The 20,084-nt window shown below is 42.2% G+C and overlaps 1 protein-coding gene across 1 annotated transcript in view; it reads right to left on the reverse strand.

The window, feature by feature from the left end:
* ret (ret proto-oncogene receptor tyrosine kinase) overlaps positions 1-18,399 on the reverse strand; it is an 18,472-nt gene extending 73 nt beyond the window's left edge. The window contains exons 1-20 of the mRNA XM_085368882.1: positions 18,059-18,399; positions 8,839-9,084; positions 8,302-8,595; positions 7,629-7,864; positions 7,362-7,545; positions 7,084-7,283; positions 5,685-5,967; positions 5,439-5,570; positions 4,861-4,971; positions 4,646-4,762; positions 4,284-4,528; positions 4,049-4,196; positions 3,821-3,928; positions 3,524-3,738; positions 3,271-3,393; positions 3,114-3,184; positions 2,778-2,915; positions 2,514-2,613; positions 1,741-1,888; positions 1-868 (exon numbers count right to left, since the gene is read on the reverse strand). The exon at positions 1-868 is cut by the window's left edge and continues 73 nt beyond it. Of these exons, the coding sequence (XP_085225008.1) occupies positions 711-868; positions 1,741-1,888; positions 2,514-2,613; positions 2,778-2,915; positions 3,114-3,184; positions 3,271-3,393; positions 3,524-3,738; positions 3,821-3,928; positions 4,049-4,196; positions 4,284-4,528; positions 4,646-4,762; positions 4,861-4,971; positions 5,439-5,570; positions 5,685-5,967; positions 7,084-7,283; positions 7,362-7,545; positions 7,629-7,864; positions 8,302-8,595; positions 8,839-9,084; positions 18,059-18,125 (3,324 nt within the window). The 5' untranslated portion in view covers positions 18,126-18,399 and the 3' untranslated portion in view covers positions 1-710. The remainder of the gene's footprint in view (positions 869-1,740; positions 1,889-2,513; positions 2,614-2,777; positions 2,916-3,113; positions 3,185-3,270; positions 3,394-3,523; positions 3,739-3,820; positions 3,929-4,048; positions 4,197-4,283; positions 4,529-4,645; positions 4,763-4,860; positions 4,972-5,438; positions 5,571-5,684; positions 5,968-7,083; positions 7,284-7,361; positions 7,546-7,628; positions 7,865-8,301; positions 8,596-8,838; positions 9,085-18,058) is intronic.
* Between the last annotated feature and the right edge of the window lie 1,685 nt (positions 18,400-20,084).

Consider the following 20,084-nt stretch of genomic DNA (forward strand, 5'->3'; position numbering starts at 1 on the left):
AGTGAAGGACAATGTGAGCTATAACATTAAGTCTACATTAATCCTCGTGTCCTTTCACTGGAGTGGCATTCAAAAGATGATGTTTTCAATGTGAAAAAACAAGAGCAAAAGTAAGAAAAACCCATTCACTGAACATGTCTGCTTTACTTTTCTTTGGTGAGACCAGTTTCAAGACATCTCGCGGGAGAAACACAAAATAAAGGGTCTTTGACATTTTGAGGAGCACAATCCTCTAAAGTAGAAACTTTTTATTTTATTTTTTAAATTTTCAGAATAAGTTCAGCATTTCATTTTTGTCCACTCAATCCCAGCTTTCTACAACAGGTGATGGTAAAGGCGTCCCCTTTAATTCCTGGGCTTGAAACTTCAAAGTCACACATGAACATTTGGAAGCTATTGTAGAAGCAGCACAGGCACTTAAAAGACATTGACACTGACATACAATCTGGTACAATAGTCATGCAGTGATACAGTTTGGCCGACATAACCAGTGAGGTAATAATAATTAACATACTGAAGAGCTGAGTGAAGCATGGTCTATGTTGGTCCAGCTGGTTTCGCAGCAAAAAGACCCCAGTCGGAAAGGTTGCTTACCCGTGCAACAGAAATAAAAGGGAACCAACTTTAGCATCAGATCGTTTATGTACAGTCTTACAGAAATATACACATCTATACCACTTAGTCGTCTTTTCTACAGGGTCGGTCTGTCTTTAGCTATCAAGCTTGTCCACAGCTTTTGCGGGTGAAGGCAAAGCCATCCAGTTTGCATAAACACTATCATTGGCATATCTTGTAAAGACCGGATTAGTGGCATCATGTCTGTTGAGCAGTACCGGGCTCGTCTCGGGCCAGTTGGGGTATGACATGCCTAAAAATGAGAACACATCATTTTTCTGCACTCAGTGAAAGAAAAACAGCGTGCAGACAGTAAGGTTCTCAAACAAAACTCTCCAAAACAAATCCTGATCTGATTCTGAGAAGTGTAAAGTTATGGCTTTGTATTGTATATGCGACACAGAATAAATGATAATATAATTTATTATTTTCCTTTTTTTTTTTTGTCATTTATTAAGCCTGCATTGTTACTATTGCCCCTACATTTCGCTCGGGGCAATATGCAACATGCTGAGAGTTGCATTCAAAAGCCTTACTGTTTCTCTGTTCATCATAATGGATTAAGAGCTAATGTACATTAGAAAGACAGGAAATTTATCACAATCTGGAATTCAAACCACAATGAGTGATTGAATCAGCGAGGACCTGTTTCAAATGTTACACACCGTTTCCTCCAGTGCAAATAAATGACGAGATGAGGACAATGTGGAAATGAATGGGGGGGAAACAAACAAAACTATTTACAAATTAAAAATGCAGATGAAGCATGAGTATGAGGAGTGGATTATAAATAAGAATGAAGGAGATTTATATTCAATATTTACAAATATAGCAATTTTTGGTCAGTGCTTGTGTACATTAGAAGCAGGTCCGAATAAAACAAAGAAAAAGTCAAGACACAGGAGCTTTTTTTTTTTTTTTTTTTTTTTTTAAGCTGAGCCTCTCATTTACGATGAAATGGGAGCTATGTCAGCATTAGCGAAAGGCATGCCTAGATCACAGTCACACACACTTGACTACGGGAAAAAAAAAAAAAAAAAAAAAGCCAATCACAACTTGCCAAAAAAGAGAGCTTGTGTAGTGTGTCCTGTTTCTAAAATCGAGTAAATGCATGGGAGATTCTACCATAGAGCTTGTTTTCAATCCATGTGGAGGGGAGGGTTCGAGGGAGAGGGGCGTTATTACAGTCCACTAGTGGTGTGTCCTCTTCAGAGAGGGCGTCGTCGTACAGCAGGGCATCGGCTGGAGTGGACGCCGCCAGATCCAGGTAATCCTGACAAGAGCAGATGAGGGTGTGATTAGGCTGATTAAGGAGGAGGGGGATTGTAGCATGCAAAGGTCGGACGAGTGACCCGTGCACTGACTGCAAGCTCCAGCAGACATTTCTGCCAAATTGTTCTCTTTACCACATCCAGAGTCTTGCTCATTATCTGGTATTGATAACAGTGAAGAACGAGCCCGCTGCGTTATAGGATGCCTGCATTCCCATCTGCTCAAACGCTCTATATTTAGCCTCACTTCTGCAGCAGGAGCCTGACTGGCATGCTCTGTGATTACACTGCCCAAGGCCACATTTAGGATTGCTCTTCAAACACTAATTATGGTATCTTAGGAGATTTGGGGAGAGTGACAGTTCATACAACATAACACAGCATGTGTCTGTGTGCGTGCTGGACAAAGCACATGCTGTCCTTAAAAAACGATACACTGCTTATTTTAGACTTGCTCCAAATCTGAAAGGAAAACCCCTCAAACTTGTATCTGTCAGATCTTCACTGAAGTGTTGTCAAAATCGCGCCAGTAACACACAGAAAGAGGCTGATTTATAGCTCCCCTGCTTCCTTGCCGGGGAGAGAAATGAATAAAGCACTACAAGGTATTTTAAAGCTTCAACATACCCGACTTTTCACCATCATCTTCTCCAGTTCTTTGCTGATGTCTGCAAACGTCTGCCTCTTGTCCGGTTCTTGCTTCCAGCATCGGAGCATGAGGTTATACCTGGAAAAGAGGAGCACGGTTCAAGTGGGTGAAATACAGTGAGTATCATTTAATCCTCCCAGCTGAGTCATTTCCCCCCGAATGTGGTGCAGGGGAGTTATAACACTCAATGGTAATGAGGAGATGCTAAAGTAGATATGATAAAGTGACAGAATAGAGCTCACATTTCCTCCGTGCAGTTCTCTGGTCTCTCCATCCTGTAGCCAGTCTTGAGGAGGTTAAATAGGCGCTCGGGAGCGATACCTGGGTATGGATTTCCTCCCAGAGTGACAATCTCCCACAGCAGCACACCGAAGGACCAGCTGGAATAAAATACAGAAGGTCCTAAGAATATTTCTATGAACAGATAAGAGTGAGACTTGGGGTTTTTTTGCAAATGGAAAACACCCTTAATTGCGTTCTTGCCCAAAAAAAAAGCATGCTGATTAATTCATGGGCTTTATTGTCTTATTGTTGTCCAAAATGTCAGAATATTTCCTTTAAGACGTAATTATACTCACACGTCACTTTGTGTTGTGTAAATGTGGTCAAACAAAGACTCTATTGCCATCCACTTAACCGGTATACGGCCCTGAAAAATACAGAGAGATGCTGCTGAGTGACTATGTCAGTATACGTACCTGTATCATGACTACTCTTCTCTATTATTTTGTCTACCTTGCTTCTTTTAACATATGAGTCCTCTTCATACACGTCTCTGGACAGGCCAAAGTCAGAGATCTTCATCTTCCGCCCTTCAGCAACAAGGACATTTCGTGCTGCAAGGTCCCTGTGGACAAGCTGTTGGACCAGCACACTCATTTAAAGTGCCTCACATTTTTCTTTAACAGACATTTAAGCTTCTTACAATGAATCTTCCACTGAATTGTTCAAATATTTTACAAAGAAAAACACCAGCTTGGCCTTATACCTTCATTTCTGCCAGGTACTGCATGCCTCTGGAAATCTGCCAGGCAAAGGAGATCAGGTCACCCATGGTGAGAGCCCTGTCGTCTGGGTTCTCCAGGTAGCTTGAGTTTCGGTTGGCATCCCTGCCCATATAGCTCGGGCCAACTTTCCGACTCTCACGAAGGAAATTACGGAGTGACCCATACTTGGCATACTCGACGATGAGATACAATGGACCTATTCAGAGAAGCAGGGCTCTTAGACTCAATGTGCAACACGCATGTTCTGGGATGGGATGGCAAGAAGACGGAGGTCTTACCATCCTGGCTGCAAGCTCCGTACATCTTTATGACGTGCGGGTGGTTGACTTGCTTCAGCAGAGTGAATTCTGACAGCAGGTCACGCAGCTCGCTGTGAGAGGCGTTTTCTGTCACGGAGGAAAAGAGGGGGGATCATAATGATGAAACCACTCACCTCTTCAGACATTCACTCCTCATATATCACAAGTGCTGCTAGGCTTGTCTGGCCTTTGCCTGGGTACTTTTACCTTTAAGCATTTTCACAGCCACAGTGGTGTATCCAGCTTTTCCTTTCAGCCTGAATGCTGTTGCCTTGACAACTTTCCCAAACTCTCCTTCTCCCAGCGTCTTGCCAAGCACAAGGTTTTTACGAGGAAACTCCCACTTTGGATCCTCCTGTTGAGACAAGGCAATGACGGTTTGTACTTCTCAAAAGATTCAATATATGAGACACAGGAGATGAAAGTGCTGGAAGAACCTTACAGGTATTTTAAAGGTTTCGGTCTCAATTGATTCCTGCGAGCCCCGGCGGACATTGTTGGCAGGGAAGCTAATGGGATAGGCTTGAGCTGGCCGACGGAAAGTCATCTCAGCAGATGCTATCGGGGGCTTTGGCGAGTTCTTGTGGTATCGGCGGATGAAGTATGAGGACAGGAGGATGGACACGATGAAGGAGAGGAGAAGAGCTGTGGCAATGACGGTCTTACACATTTCATCACATAGCGTCTCTGGAAGAGAGTATGTTGCACAGTTTTAAAGAAAGAAGCACTCAGTGCTTTGCTGATTCAGAGTTAAAACGGAGTGAGTTAATCAGCAGCAGTTCTGTGTGGTTTAGGGAAACTCACGCTCAATGTCATCCTTCTCACAGAAGCATCTTTCTGTGAAGCAGTAGCAGGTTCCATAGCAGGCCTTAATCCCGTTCCCACTCAAGCCTCGTTCATGGCCTCCAATAACGGGCTCCTCTGCAGAGACAAATCCAGCGTGAGCACAGTCTACATAAAGCAGAATGTCCTTATTCTCGCTGTTATACACTGAATGTGTGTTAAAAGGGAAAGCATACTTGTGCAGTCTTGCGGGCAGATTGAAGGATCTTTACTTTCCACTGCATCACAAACACTATCTGGGCATGTCTGCAGGTCAGGGGAGCATGTTGAATAATTTTCAGTTATTCCTGGAATATGAACACAAGAAAAGAAAGAAACCTCAGCAGGAAACAAGGGGGAAAACAGCCAAGACTGGTAACCAAACTGCAAGTACTTTGCATTCAAAAACCCATTCAAAAGTTGCCTTAACCTGACTGCATGTGTCCTTAACACTGCAACATGCAACGGTTTTAACAGCAGCCTGCACCTCAGTGTTGGCTTGCTTTAGCAACAGTAGGGTGTTAGTCACACTTGTTTTTCAGCCAAATTAGGACCATGTTTTGCCACTTCCTGTAGCAAAATGATCTTACTGAAAAGGATACACATGCAGTATTCGGCCCTTTAGCCCTTTAATTTGTTTCATTACTTACACTGAAGAAAACATGTACTCATCTGGTTCTAGTGAACTTCCCCCAAGGTCTCATAATCATTCAGTAATGTTAAAAAGTTACAAGTTAAGGAGAAAAAAAGTTTGTCTTTATGAAATATAAAGTACCTTTCTCAGTGCCCTGCCTCCACTGGCATCTGCCGGTTGTTGCCCCCAGGCCTCGGGTAGACTCACAATCTGTTCGCTGCCTGTTCTCTGCACAGGACAGGACCTGCTGGCTCTTCTGACCAGCTTTGATTGCTACGTACAGCAAAGCCAAAAGAGCACATTACCAAATCTTTAAAGGACACTAGAGATCGGGGTAACATGCTTGAAAATAGTCTGCATGTGTGCTTGCTGTGAAGTAGTACCTACCTGTGCCATCTATTTTGATGTGGATCTGAGTGCTCGCCTCCAGCTGTTCGTTTCCCTCCTGAGCAATAACAAGGTACTGCAAGTCCTGGCACTCGGGTTTGCGCAGTGCCTCAGAGTCATTCACATACAGATGTCCCCACTTCCAGTTTGGGGATTGGGTGATGCTTATGGCTGTGTAGCAGGCCTGTGAGTCAGCAGACATGTTCTTATCTGGCACCTCAAGTCGGTATATGACACTGAAGCCATCGAACTGCTGGCAGTTTTCCACACAGATTTTGCCAACCTGACAGGAGTTGGGACAAGAGATTGAAAACGTGAATGACACTGGAGAATACAAGTGTAAGGATGGAATAATGCACACACCTTTTGTAAACAACTGAATACAACAATTTGAAATGCAAATTACTAGTTCATTCCTACATGATCTGAAGAAAAAAAAATCTGCCGTTAATTCAAATAATTACATTTAAACTGATTGTGGTACATTTTATAAAGCCAGAATAGTTTTGTTTTTGCTACAAAGTATGAAAATGAACAGAAAACATTTGAGATGTTATTTTTTTACTGCCAGCAGGTGGCAGTCTATCTGTAGATTTAACGGTCAATGGAGCTGTTCTTAAACAGCTCCATTGACCATAAATAAAATGTATTCATATTATTCATATTATTATTATTATTATTATTATTATTATTATCAGGATTTTAATGTAACTATAATGTCAAAGGATTGCACTGATGGCCACTTACATTGGATTAGTACTGAACAATAATCAATGGATAAAAGCTACTAAACCTCCCAGAAGTTTTACCTTCTGCTGACTGTAAACAGGTTTGGTTTAAGCAAGACACAGGTGAATATCTTTATTTTTTTAAAACATACAGAGAGATCTGTAGTTGTGAGTTACTGTGTACTAAAGCATGTGCAATGTGATGGCTTATAAAGCCAGTGTACAGCAGGGTTAGTCAAATCAAATGCATTTCCCAATGCATCATAACGGAGCAAGTACCTACAATTCCGGTTCTTGAAGTCTCTCTGTCAGAGTTCAGTATAAAGAAACTGATATGAGGCCACTGATGGTTCATATTGCCTATGACTTTTGTCCCTGGTCCCTTTCATAGGCCAACAATGATTCATTTGTTAATTATGTCATGAATACGATCATTAAAAAGATTCAGACTATATCTTTGTCACTGTCCGTGATGCTATCACGATGGAAAGATAATTTTTTTTGTGTGTCCATTAATCCATCCATCTTCTTCTACTACTCCAATTCTTGGGTCGGGCTGGAGCCTATCCCAGCTCTCTTAAAAGTTTATAATAATATATATTTTAATCTAAATCTAGACCAAACACAAAGTTCAAGGTTTGCATGATAAGCAGTCATGCAGTCATGAGTACCTGTGCATAAGGAGAAGCTCTGCGTGAGACTGTGAATATATGTGTGACGTTGGGAAAGTGGATTTGGACGGGTAAGATGGTGACATTGAAGTGCAGCAACACTGTTCCCTCTAGACCGGGATAGGTGGTGTCATTGACCAGGTAGTCGAGTTGCAGGGTGCGATTCTCTGTCACGTGCAGGTTCCTCTTCAGGACCAGCTCTGAAATCAAGAGAAATCATGAAAAGCCTCATCTCCTAATGTAACTAATTCTCGCGCGCGCAGCCTTGGAGTACTTACGGTAGTTGTGCACAGTCTCTCGAATGCCTTTGGCTTTTTTTTCAGTGAAGGAGTTTTTTATGTCAAATGTTTCCTTTATCCATGGGTCAGTGTTGAGCCAAGTCCCCACATACTTATTGTGGTTGTCGCCTAAGATCGGGGTTAGATCTCTGTCAAAGACATACAAGGAGCCAAAAGTTCCACCCTGAAAAAAAGAAAGTCACATTGAGAAATTTCAGGCCTCATGTAAACATGAACTTAACCAACACCGCATCTGTACACAATCACCTTCGTCCGATTATAGCTGATGACTACGTCTGCCGAGTCTGTTCCGTTCACATATGGCGCGTTATCATCCTCATCATTGACAAAAACATTCAGCGTCGTTTCCACCTTGATGATGGTGGTTTCTGACTGGACGTTACAAACCAGCAGGAGTCTGTAGCATTCGCTCTCCTCGCGGTCCAGCTGAGCGTTTACCACCAGCTCTTTGTTGTCGTTTACAGCAAAAGGTCCCGGAGGGTCTGCAGAAAAAAGGAACAAAATTAAACAAAACAATCGAACAAACGAGCCTGCATGTGGACGCAACCACATGAATCAGGTGGCATACTGAATATGACATAAAAGCAGCATCGTAAAACATCTCAATGGAGCTAAACCAGGGTCAAAAGTTTCATTCATTTGAAAAAGTTTGTTGAAACTGAAACTCTAAGTGTTGATATTTAAAACATAAAAAATTACAACTAAAAAAAAATGAGCACTTTGGTTGAAAATGGCCTCCGCTCCTTCACGGGATGCTGCCGGCATCAGCCAAAATGTAAAAACACTACTTCTGATTATCCTATGATGGACTATATTGGCGGGTAATACACACATACATACATATACATGCATACATATGTAGTTGTACATATGGTTCTCCTTTCACAAGATAATATGTTTTTGGTCCGATGTGTCTAACCTGATTCCACACTGTAAGAGATGGTGTAGTTTGGGCAGACATTGAGTCTGGTGAGACGCTGTAGCTGCCGCAGGGCTCCTGGGAACCTGTTTTCCATGATGTGTGGGTTGGACGTATCTCTGTGTGGGAAGCAGAGTTCCTTCGTATCTGTCTGAGCACACTGAGGCAATGTGGCATTGACAAAGTCCAAGGTGATCTGCACAGGTTTCCGCATGAGGCAAAAGGGCTTGTTGGTGAACTCAGATCGCACCATGGCATTCAGGAATAACTTTCTCACAGACCACGACCTTTGATCTGATGGGACACAGAGCCAAAACAAAAACAAGAGGCATTTTAATCTCAGACAGTGCTTTTTTTGATGACACAGCTCTTCTTTGCTTTTATGCAATCACATTATCATCCTGAACTCGAAGCCAGAGCATTATTGGTATGCGAAGAGCATAAATGTCCAGAAACTAATTTACTCTTGTGTGTAGCGAATACCTGGCACTGAAATAGGACTGTGCATTACCATCAAAAGCCTTGTATCCAACTCACATAGCTGGGCAAAGTCGCTCTCCTCCAGGGTTTTGTTCAAGAATAGTGTCCCGGTGTTGATGTTCATGTAGAACCAGGAGCTGTAGTGTGGAGGCGTGGCAGTCTTTGTTGGGCACAGGTAGAAGTGTGGCTTCTCAGTTTTATCGTCCCGCATAGCGTGGACCTGGAGGATGGGTGTCCCGGCCTGCTGCCCAACATATACAGTCTCAATGTACTCCTTCTGAGGGAAGTACAGACACGTCGCTCCTGCACCAAGTGGACATGAAATAACCAGATGTTTAAAATTTGGCAACCAAACGAATCACAGGAAAAAAGTGTTATTATTATTGCTTTTAAGGAAAATGTTACCATAACTGAAAAATAAGGCACGATTACATTGCAGGTGCTGATGACAGCATATCAGACATCTCTTTCTGGATGTTTAACTGAGTCAACAATAGCCACTGACAATGCCATCTGGGCACTGAATGGAAATCAACACATACATGGACTACGACAGGTCCAGGGTTTTTTTTTCTTCTAATATATCTTTCATCTCTCTCCCACGTTAGCGGAAATTGAAAGCAGGGCTCAAATGACACTTATGCAGCTCCTTTAATGAATTTCTCATGTGGTCAATAACATGTGGTTTCCGATTCTCCTTGTGTTCACCTTGAAAAGTTTAATTACAAGGAATAACATGATACGGAGGAGACCTGTATCACTGCCTGCAAGTCTGTGTGTCTGCGTGTGTGTGTGTTGGGGGGGTTGACAAGTAATCCATAAAGCAAAATAGCAGGCTGCGTGTGTGTTTTACAGGAAAATGGAGATGCGAGTGTTCCTTCTGTAATTATATCCCTGTTGTGTTCCTCTTTGATGACGGTAGGCGACCATTTAGGGAACGCACTAATGTCATTAGCAGACAGCAAAACTAGATTTTCTATTTCTGTTGGTGCAGTTGAAGCCTCGGCTCTGGTTTCAGACATTGATTTAATTTTGAGGGGCTTAGATGACAGGAGGCCGAGCTGATGGATAAAATGTGGCCGTCCTTCCTCAAGGATGGAGATACGCTCAATGAGGCTGCAGACCTTTTTATTAAAAGTGTTCCGGAGGCAAAACAAACAGCAGGGCTCATGTTTGTTAATCTTGGTGGGGATGGTGGGAGCCGGTTTCATGACTAGGGATGATTTTTCCATCCCCTAAATCTATTACAGCCAAAATGCAGTCATTCACACTCATACTATTGACTGTATTTTACTATATTTCCATTGCATCTTAGCTTATTTTTACTATTTCATACCATGAAAAGGTCTGAAATAGGTAATTGGCTTCATGATGCATAAAAGATTTCTGAGAAATTGTACGAAAGATTTGAGGGAAAAAATAGAAAAAAAGTAAAGAACTGCCCACAGATTATTTTAGGTTGTAATTATACTCAGTTTATACAGTTAAAAGGTATGAAACACATTAAAAGACGCGTAATCTGAGCATCAGGGCTTCAACTGTATACCCAAAACAACCATTAGAGGGGGCTGTTATCACAGTGGCACGGGCTCGAAAAGCAGCTTAATCATTATCATAATATATTACTGTTCTAATGTCTCTACTGCTTGGATAAGATGTTAAACGATTGGACTCATTTCTATTTGACAGGTCAGAAAAGACCCCCACTACTCTCTACAATCCCTCATCGGATGCATACAGACAATTTAATTAATCTACAGAAATCTTACAGACGACGGCCACAAATTGAATACAGCAGATGACAGCAGCTCTGCAAATAAAGCTACATGGTCCAACGTGTTAACCAGCGGGAGCTGAACACATTTATGAAGGCAGGCATTGGCTGCAAGCCACAGTGGCCGGACCCCCTGCAACACAATTCGTTTATATCATTCAAAATTCAATTTCTTTCTAGGACAGAAGCCAACAGAAAGCAAGCAGTTTATATCAAAACTAATTAATTGAATGCATCAAGCAGGCCCATCCGAGCAAATGGCATCTTTGGTCTGTGAAGCCATGATGATGCTTTTCCAAGGCATGACTCATTACCTTCTCTAAATGATGCACAAGAATGGCAGAAATACAGCTGGTGGTGACATTTTCACCTATTATATTCATGTCTAAATAATGACCGAAAAGATTAAAAAGACGTTGCAGAGGCTTCATTTCCATGCTTTGTCTCTGGACCGCTAAAGAACGTTCTTTCCGGATTTTAGTGGGCTGTTTTGGAACAGCCTTGGCCTGTTATTGCTCACAGTGTGTAAACATTAGCATCATAAGCAGATGTTTTACAGCCTTCGATCACCTATAGAACTCATGCTGAGCTTCTGCATACAGTGTCATTCCTTTGAAAGTAATTTTGCAAACAGAGAGTGTTTAAACAGGACAATTCATGTAGCAATCCATGTTTACTGTAGATATCATGTACCGCCGAGTGGATAGTGAAACTGGATTTATCCAACGCTGAAAAACAGGAACACGAAACAGTGGGAAACCCTCTTACGTCTCTATAAACGTGTGCGCTTCCTGGTTGTCGTTTACGATCGCAGTCTCCATGAGTTAATCGTGCCTTGGCGCGCGTGTGTTTGTTTTTGTCTCGTATTATAACTGCAAAAGAACAAAAAGGACAAAAGCTCATCACAAAATGTGAAACCACGCTCCCCGTCAGCCACAGACCACAGCATGTCTGGGACAGGTCTGAGCTGATAGGGTGGGACGCCCTCCATCGTCCCAGACAAAGACAGGAACTCAATTAGCTCAATGCGTGCTTCGCCTGATAGATTTACTAGCTATGAGCTCATGTGCTGGAGTAACCCACTGGCTTACTAATCTACCTCCGATCCTCAATGAAACAAAATGTGGATCTCCCACTCAGACGTCCTCACTGAGCATCCTTGTCAGCAGCGTGGCAGATGAGGAAACGTGACCCTGCCCGGCTGCTGCTGTGTGATAACTTGACATTATAATTGCGTTCTTAGTCTGGACCTCCAACAGTAAGAGCTCAGCTTCGTGCCCCTTTTTCTCCCAAGGTCAATGAGGTCTGCGTCTGCCCCTGGTAACGACCCATTGGACAGGCAGTGTATCTGGCAGCATATCAATCAATAACCACACTAATCAACAGTGATGCTGATTGTTTTCCACTGATGACACAGACAGAGAGAAAAGCTGCACAAGTGCAATCACGTCCGCCGAACATAATATTGGAGTTGCTTAGGCATCTTGTGCGTGGACGCTGAAACATTACTTCTACTGTGCACGTGTAATTTCACAGCCTGCTCCACAATTTAGCCCATCAATATCCACATTTTCAAGGAATCCATCATCTTTTACAAAGAAGCTGTAGCCAGGCACATTAAGGAGCAGTTCACCCAGTTATATCACGGTGATATAAATAATAATCACTCGGAAACGTATCGTGATTGCTCTGCTTCCAGAGATGTTGCTGCTACTGGAATGGTTTTCTTCAGAGATTCAATTAGCTAAAAAGCTGCACATTCGACTATAATTCCACTTATGAAAGCTAATATTGATCATAATGTTTTGAAATCTTTCCCCCTCCTCTGTTTCCTGTCCTATTATGCTCAAATGCTTCATCGTATCACACTGGTTTCAGAACCTGGATTTATATAGGCATGACTCTGATGCTTTTCGATCTTTCAAAACAACACGTGTAATAAGGAAAGAAAGTCATTTCCTGTCATAATGACACAGACATCGAAGTTTTCATCCGATTAATAAGATAGCTGATCTGAGTTTGGAAAAGGCAGCCGGGCTCCAGGTAGATTACTCAGTTTACCATGATGCATACCGTAACATAATAATCAATTACCACATAATGTAATCCAATTATTCCCCAGAGAATACAAGAGCTGAGGTCCAATGAACCATGTTCATCAGTCATCAAGAAATCTAATAGGACCTCTCCTTAGGGGTTAGCTGCAAGTACAAACTCAGTTTAAGGATTCCTCTGGGGAGGACTGTGGCATCAAAAATTGAACACGTGGTACATCATGGAGCTCCAGACTGAGTTTGATGAAGCAGTCATTAGGTTGCTTTGATAAAATCATCTACCCTCACCACAGCAGTGGTAAAAAGCCATCAGATTTACTGACATGTACACAGAAGGAGGCAAATACTCTAAATGCCCGTGTCAAAACACAGAGAGCTTATTTATATTTGCATAAATAGCTCACAGCCACAGGTTTCATAAAGGGTTTAGCTTAAAGTACCAGATTTGGGAAAGAATTGCTTTACAGCCTGTTTTAACACTACACCAAGCAGTCTAGACTCATGCTACCAGCTCTTTGAGACTGTATTTATCATCTACATTTAGCATTACTCTGTACTCTGAATGCTAACATCAGTAACGCTGCATCATGGTGACAATGCCAGTGTTTGTATTGTAGCATCTTCTAATCAGTGCTAAATACGGTCTGAGATTGATGGAGATGTCATTAGTTGTGCAGTTACTGGACAAATTAAAATCTTGACCTAATTATTGTGCTCAATAAAGCAAACCAAAAAAATAATAATCATGGGATCATTAAGATCATCGGGATTCATTTTCTCAGAGCCATGAATGTCTGTACACATTTCCAAGGCGATCTATCAAGTAGCTGTTAGATTATTTTAGTCGGGTGCAAAATGAGCAGGCAAAAACAACAGAGCAACACTGCAGTGAGAGAAAAACTAACAAGGCTGAACACAGTCACGTGTATCACTTACACATACTGTGCATCAGAAGCATCAACAGTCTTGTTGTTTCAAAGAAGCAAACACAGCAAAAATGCATTAATATATAAGGTGTCCTAACTGTGGGAATCATCAATGCACCAGCGTCATTAAATGGCACTACTAAGATGAGTCGCCACTATTCGCACTGCTAGACTATGACTGCTTGTTACGACTGTCCTAACATGAGAGAATCTGGTGGAAACAATGGGAAAAGTCGCTGCTTTATGCCGGGGAGTGGAGATCACTGAACTACCAGCACAAAGGGAAGTGGAGCTTTCAGAGTTTCTGGCATTGGCAGGTGGTTGCAGAGGACGGAAAAAAGATTTCCAGCATGTTTATCCATTTTAGTAAAAAGAAGGACCAAAAAAATGGATGCCAAAGTGGGGCTGGAAGAGGATGGGGAAAACAGCAACATAAGTTTGAATCAGCAGCATTTATGGAAAATGTTAATTTAAGGACATTTTCCACTATGATGATTTGCTCTCTTTAGAGAGATTGCAGTAAATGTGCAAATTTGATTCTGGCACCAGTATGGCAGTAGAGTCACTCCCATTTTTGCAGTGTCACACACACCATGTGGACTCAGATAAGCAGGGCCTGTGCTTTGTTTTACTTATTGTTGTAATGACGGGTCAAACACGATGTGCACTGCTGCACGACTGGAAAACAACTTGTCAAGACCCATGTGAAACCAGAGGACTAAATGCCCCGAGGGTAAAATTTCAATCAATGTCTCCTTGTCCTTTCACCACAGCAAATTAGATTCTACCCATGCATGAGAGCGAAGTGTGACCCTGAACTGACTAGAGGATCAGACACAGGGGTTTGACAGGTAGGAGCGGCATCCGTGCGACGGCAGAAATGGCAGCTTAGGATTAGAGGTCGGGACTCTCAGGAGTCTCAAGGCAGTAGCAGTGATTTGGATGAAAGTTATTTCAAAACCGTGGGTCCACTTTGGCTGGGAAGCTCGAAGGATGAGAGTCTTGTGACTGATAAAGTGGGAAAATCGGGAGAAGACAAAGCAGCCTAAAGTGCTGCAGCTGTTCCAACAGGTATCAGAGTGTCTGTGGCTGACAGCATGTTTACTGTCGCTCATGAGCTTAAAAAAAGAGGGAACACGCCAGCTAGCTCTGGTTTTGAATCAAAATAATATAGTCTGTTGTTTGCCACATTTTGAAAAAAAAAAAAGAAACTTTTTGCTATAGCAAGTTTTAAGAATCACAATATGTTTTTTCTAAGATGCAAAAAAGAAAAGCACTCCTGTTGACGTAGCTCGGTAAAAAAGATCTGATCTACTTGCATAATGATGTTTCCCACTCACACTCAAATAAACACAGTGACAACAAGCGTGGAAAATTGACAATATTTATCATGCATCCATGAGGAACACAAGACAGAAGCTTTACTTAATTATATCGTGCTGTAAGGGGCTAAATCCAATAGCACCATGTATCAAATGAGATCTGTTGGTCTGGTACTTCTCCAGAGGAAAAGATGCTGATGAAAATGATCGCTTTGAGTTAAAGGGAAGGAGGAGCACTATACCTCTATGTTATGGTTTCACCGGTCAGAGGGCGAGGAAGGGTCAGAGATACCGTAACAAGGTCACGGTGGAAGCAAAACAGATCAATGCTTTTACATGAAAACATCTGTGGCACTTTTTTGTGTAAGAGATTACACAAATGTGTGTGTTAAAAAGGGGGAGTGGATTTTGGCTTTGACCAGGTTCCGTCACAAAATGTATTTTCAACTCAAAACGCTTTGTTTATAAAGCTGCCAGCTGATGCTGAAGGCCTAATCTAATTAATAAAGGGTTGTTTCAGTGAGCTCTCCAGATTTCCTCAAAATGTAAATAAAAACAAAGTAACGACGAGCCAGATATTCCTTTCTTTGGTCTTTTTTGTTCACACAGAAGTGCATGTGACTGCACGATCTCTAACGACGTAAGCACAGAGACAGAAGAGCAGCTGCAACCTTAGTGGCAGCTAATGGGAATCCTCATAAAGAACAATGAATAGAGGCGTCCCAGCTCCCAGTTCACTTCAGCTTATGTCTTGAACTACTTTACTTTGGTCTTAAGTGCAGGGCAATGTCTCAGGAACATTTAAAAATGCTGATTGCTACAAAAGTGAGCACTGATTGCCAATTTCCTTTGTTTGATGATCTCAGCGAGAAACACTAAACTAATCAGTAAACTGGAACCTGGAGCAGGAGTTATATAAACCCCACCGGGAAATTCCTTTGTAATAGCCATTCATGACTGTGCCATTTGTACAATTACATTGAAGATCAGAAAAACTAAAGTTAAACTAAATTGACAAATGCATATGTATATTTATGTGGAACTTCATGAGTGGACGAGATCACAGGAAGGAAAGACCTCCTATGGCATCCAGTGGCGCATTTAGTTAGTCTTAGTCTGGCAAGTGGAACAGTGTGCAGGGTGGGATATATTGTCCGTATTGAAGATACATTTTTGGCAATATCTTCCTCTCTGCAATGAGGGAGACTTCTGAGTTTGAACTCCAAAAAATATCTAAATCATGGTCTCACATACAGTAAAGGAAAAGGGCCTTGGCAGGACAGAGAGTTTCATTTTATCCTAGTTATTTGCCCTCCTCATTTCCACCATCCCTCATATAATATACAAGAATGATAGGAGTCCTCGATCTTTTCGAGGCCACTGCTAACTCCTTTCTCAATGCTAAGCTGGAGCTGGATAAGGTCACACCAGACCACAAAACCGTCTACCACCTTCTGGTAAAACTGCAGAGAGCTTACCAAAGTAGTACCACTGAAATTTAAAGCAAAAATATTCTTTAGATTCAATCAGTGACTAAAACAGCAATAAAAATCCACATTAGACGTAATGTGATGCAAAAAGTGCATCACAACATGACTCATTTACTTGGAAAATGACTCATATGTAAAAACCATTTAGTGATTTAAGATGTTTTAAAGGAGTCACAACAGGCAGAACATCCTCACAAAGTGGGGTAAAATAAAAACAATCATCGATCCGGTAAAATCAGACTATGTCACTTTGTGGCAAGCCCGGCAGCAGCCCAAGCGGCCCGTCCGCTTGCATAACAGGCGATATTTTCCTGAAGAAAACAAACAGCCAGTGTTTGCCCAGAGATAGGAGCAGCTGCTGCACACCTGCCCATGGCTCGCCTCTTCTCCTCCCTGAACAAGTGTAGGTCTTTTGTTGCAACAAACAGGCAGGTGATGGGCGCCACATTCACGTAGGGTGCAGCTTTCAGCACCCATTTAATTACCAACACGTCCTTGACACATGAAGTGCAACGAGACCAGCCCTTTTCTTCTATAAATATCAGGAGAAACGCCTGCTTTGGTGACTGTGCAAGCAGAGCCCAGCAGGAAAAGCCATGTGGATGCATGTAAGGTCTGTAAGAACAGCATGCGTGTGACTGACTGTGTGTGGACTATGGACTGATTAAACAGCGCGTGTAACAGTGAAAAAATAATCAGAGGACACTGCATAAAAGTGTTCTACCTTAACAGTTGCATTAATCTTTTTAACTACTCTGCAGAAAACTGCTCCCCTGGGTGATTAAGTAGGCCTGTAGTTTATTGCAGGAAAAAACCAGCAGTGCTCCATACACATAGAAATGAACATCTTTTTATACATCCCAGATCCACTCAAAGACTTTGATCATAATGCTTGTTTGCCTCCCTTTATAAAAGCACTGATAACCTCTGAAGTCCAAAAAACACCCTGTATTTGTTCGAGCATTACATCTGACATACTGGCGGCACAGTCCTGAACTATGAGGGACACTTTAAATATAGACTTCATGAGAGGGCAGTGTTAGTGCAGTTGGGCTGTGGGATTGTGGACGGGATTATAATATTATGATATATGGCTGCATTCATTCTACTCTACGTTTCATTGTTGTCATGCCACGCATAGCCAGCGCACAATGCAAGGATCACATTTCTGCTGTGTGGCACAGTGCTGGCGTTGTGTTCGTGCCCTTTCAGATACTTCGTCGGGGGAAAAAGGCCTTAAAAATCACTCAGCTTCCAAAATGCTGCAATTTAGCTTTTCACTTGAGCAGCCCTGTGTATTTGTCAGTTGCAATCTAGACTTCATGTTCAGTGGCTCGCTCTGTGGCAGCACCTATTTCTCTTCACCTTGGCCAGCTTTGCAGATACTAAATATAAATTTTAAATAAACATATTTTAATTCCTTCTGCGCTAAACGGTCTCTCTGGCAGAAAGGTCAGTAAGAGACGGAGATAAAAACTCAAAGACTAAAGCTAATGCTGTCTGAATAATTTATAATACTAAGGATGAACGCGTTTAAAATAAGAAGCGAACATTAAATCGTCTCCTCTGTATTAATAGTTAAGACCAGAGCATTTATTTTGTTTTCAAAAACGTTCGGACACACTAGTGCAACATTTAGCATTAGTTTGCAACTTCATCGTGCGCTCCTTCACCCTTTTCCAGTGACAGGAGAACTGATGATGAACCTTACCTTCCAGCAGCAGCAGCAGAAACAGCGCGACGATGTTTCCCCGAGAGAAACCACAACTTGACCCCATATTCGCGAACCATAGGTGAAAGTTTCTGAATGAAAAGACGATCCAAAAAAGTTCCTCTGGGCGAAAATTAAATAATAATAATGATAACAAGAGCAATAATCAAACCGATAAAATATACAAAGATGGGGGGTATAAACCAGTGCGCGCTCTGCATCCAGATGAAGTCCTCAGTGTCCCATAGACGGGCTGCTGTGTTGAGGCTACAGAGGCTGCTGCTGGGCTGACTGGCTGGTCTGGTGGGGGGGAGGAGGTTCACTGCTTCACTACTCACTGCCCCGCTGCTTCCGCAGAAGCAGGGCGGCATAGCATCTACAGGAAATTTAAGAGCATAATTTAACAGCAGGTCAGTCATCTCATTAAGGATCTGCGCGGGGGAGGTGGTGGGGCGTAATTATTAACAATTATGACTGGGCGCGTAATGGTTCACTTTAAAGGCACAGGCGCTCTTTAAAGGTGGGCATCAGGTGTGCTCGTTTTAGTAACCGGTTCATTATAACAGCCGTGTGATAATTGTAATTGTGCCTTTTTGTTTAATTTTGCTAAGCTTGAAGTAGCTTCGATGAATTCGTTTGTTTAATTCGGTTGAATAAAAAATAGACTTTGAGCACAATGTTCCAGTTGGTGGCAAGAATTAAGTGAAACTCCTGCCAGTGAAGTGACAGGGCTAAGTTGTTGTTGTTGGGTTTTTTTGCCTAGACATTTTATTGCATCCAAGTACTCCATGTGGATAATTAACACTCCCCAGCTGAGTAGAAGTCCTCTGCAGTCTTTGGATCAAAGTCCCAGAATGAAATCAGGGGGTTAAATGATGTGGGACCGTTCCTCTCTCAGGTCTGAGTGTGTGTGCGTGTATGTCAGAAGCTGAGGGTGTGTTAAAGAGCGGGATCTCTGTGTGACTGAACAGTGAGGAGATAGCGTGGAGTGATGCATTGCTGCAGCCTCGGGCCAGGACACCAGTCACTCTCTCAGCAGTGTCTTTCCAATCAATGTCTCTGCATGGAGCAAAAACACAAAGGCTCACTGGGCTACAGAAGATAAAGGGGGCTTTCTCAGACGCTTCACTAACTTTCACCAACTGGGAGAAAATATAATAGCTGCTACTTACAGTGCTTACATTTTCACCTCCCCTCACTGAGCCGTCAGTATCTTAAAGAAGACTTTAAAAACAATATGCCCTTAAATTGGTGATCACAGGAAGGTTAAAGGAGAAAATTAGCTGTGAAGCTGTAAAGAAAGAGATGGCATTTTAACAAAGCTAGATAGGTTGTATGCTTCTGTACGTTTGATACGAAAAGAGTAACCTGTGAAATTGGTTTTATTGTTAATACTTTGTTTTGAAATCAAGCATATAGTTAGGGCTGGATCAGGTGACGCTGAATCCAACCATGCACTGAATGTTTCATTTTCACTCGCTATGTTTTTATACACCTCTGCACATAATCATGAGTTATTATTCATCTCTGGCTCTCTTACATGGCACGTCTTTGTCTTGTCTTCCTCCCCTCATCTCTAACTGGTCACAACAGACGCCTGCACCACCATGAACCTGGTTCTGCTGGAGGTTTCTTCCTGTTAGAGGGAAGTTTTTCCGTCCTACTGTTCCCAAAGCATTGCTTAAAGGGGGTCATATGATTGTTGGGGGTTCTCTGTATTATTGAATAACATGATAAGCAGTTTATTCAAATGTAATGCTACTTGCTGTACCAAGGGGCATTATGTGATATAAGAAGCCAAGAAGTCTGCCTGAGGACAGTGTATTGTATCTGGGATAATGTTTCCATATGACAGACTATAGGTATCCTGAGACGTATGCTCAACGAGAATCAATAAAGAGAAGGAAATACGGTGGTGTGGACATGGCATCTGCAACCACAATGGTTTTCTATGTGCTTTAAGCAAGTTAAAAAAAATGCTCTAGGCTAAAAAAATAAATTAAAAAAAGGCAGCATAGATTCTTGT

The sequence above is a fragment of the Diplotaxodon limnothrissa genome, linkage group LG13, assembly GCF_057381915.1.
Source record: "Diplotaxodon limnothrissa isolate DT_005_m linkage group LG13, D_limnothrissa_male_GT1.1, whole genome shotgun sequence".
Classification (NCBI taxonomy): Eukaryota; Metazoa; Chordata; class Actinopteri; order Cichliformes; family Cichlidae; genus Diplotaxodon; species Diplotaxodon limnothrissa.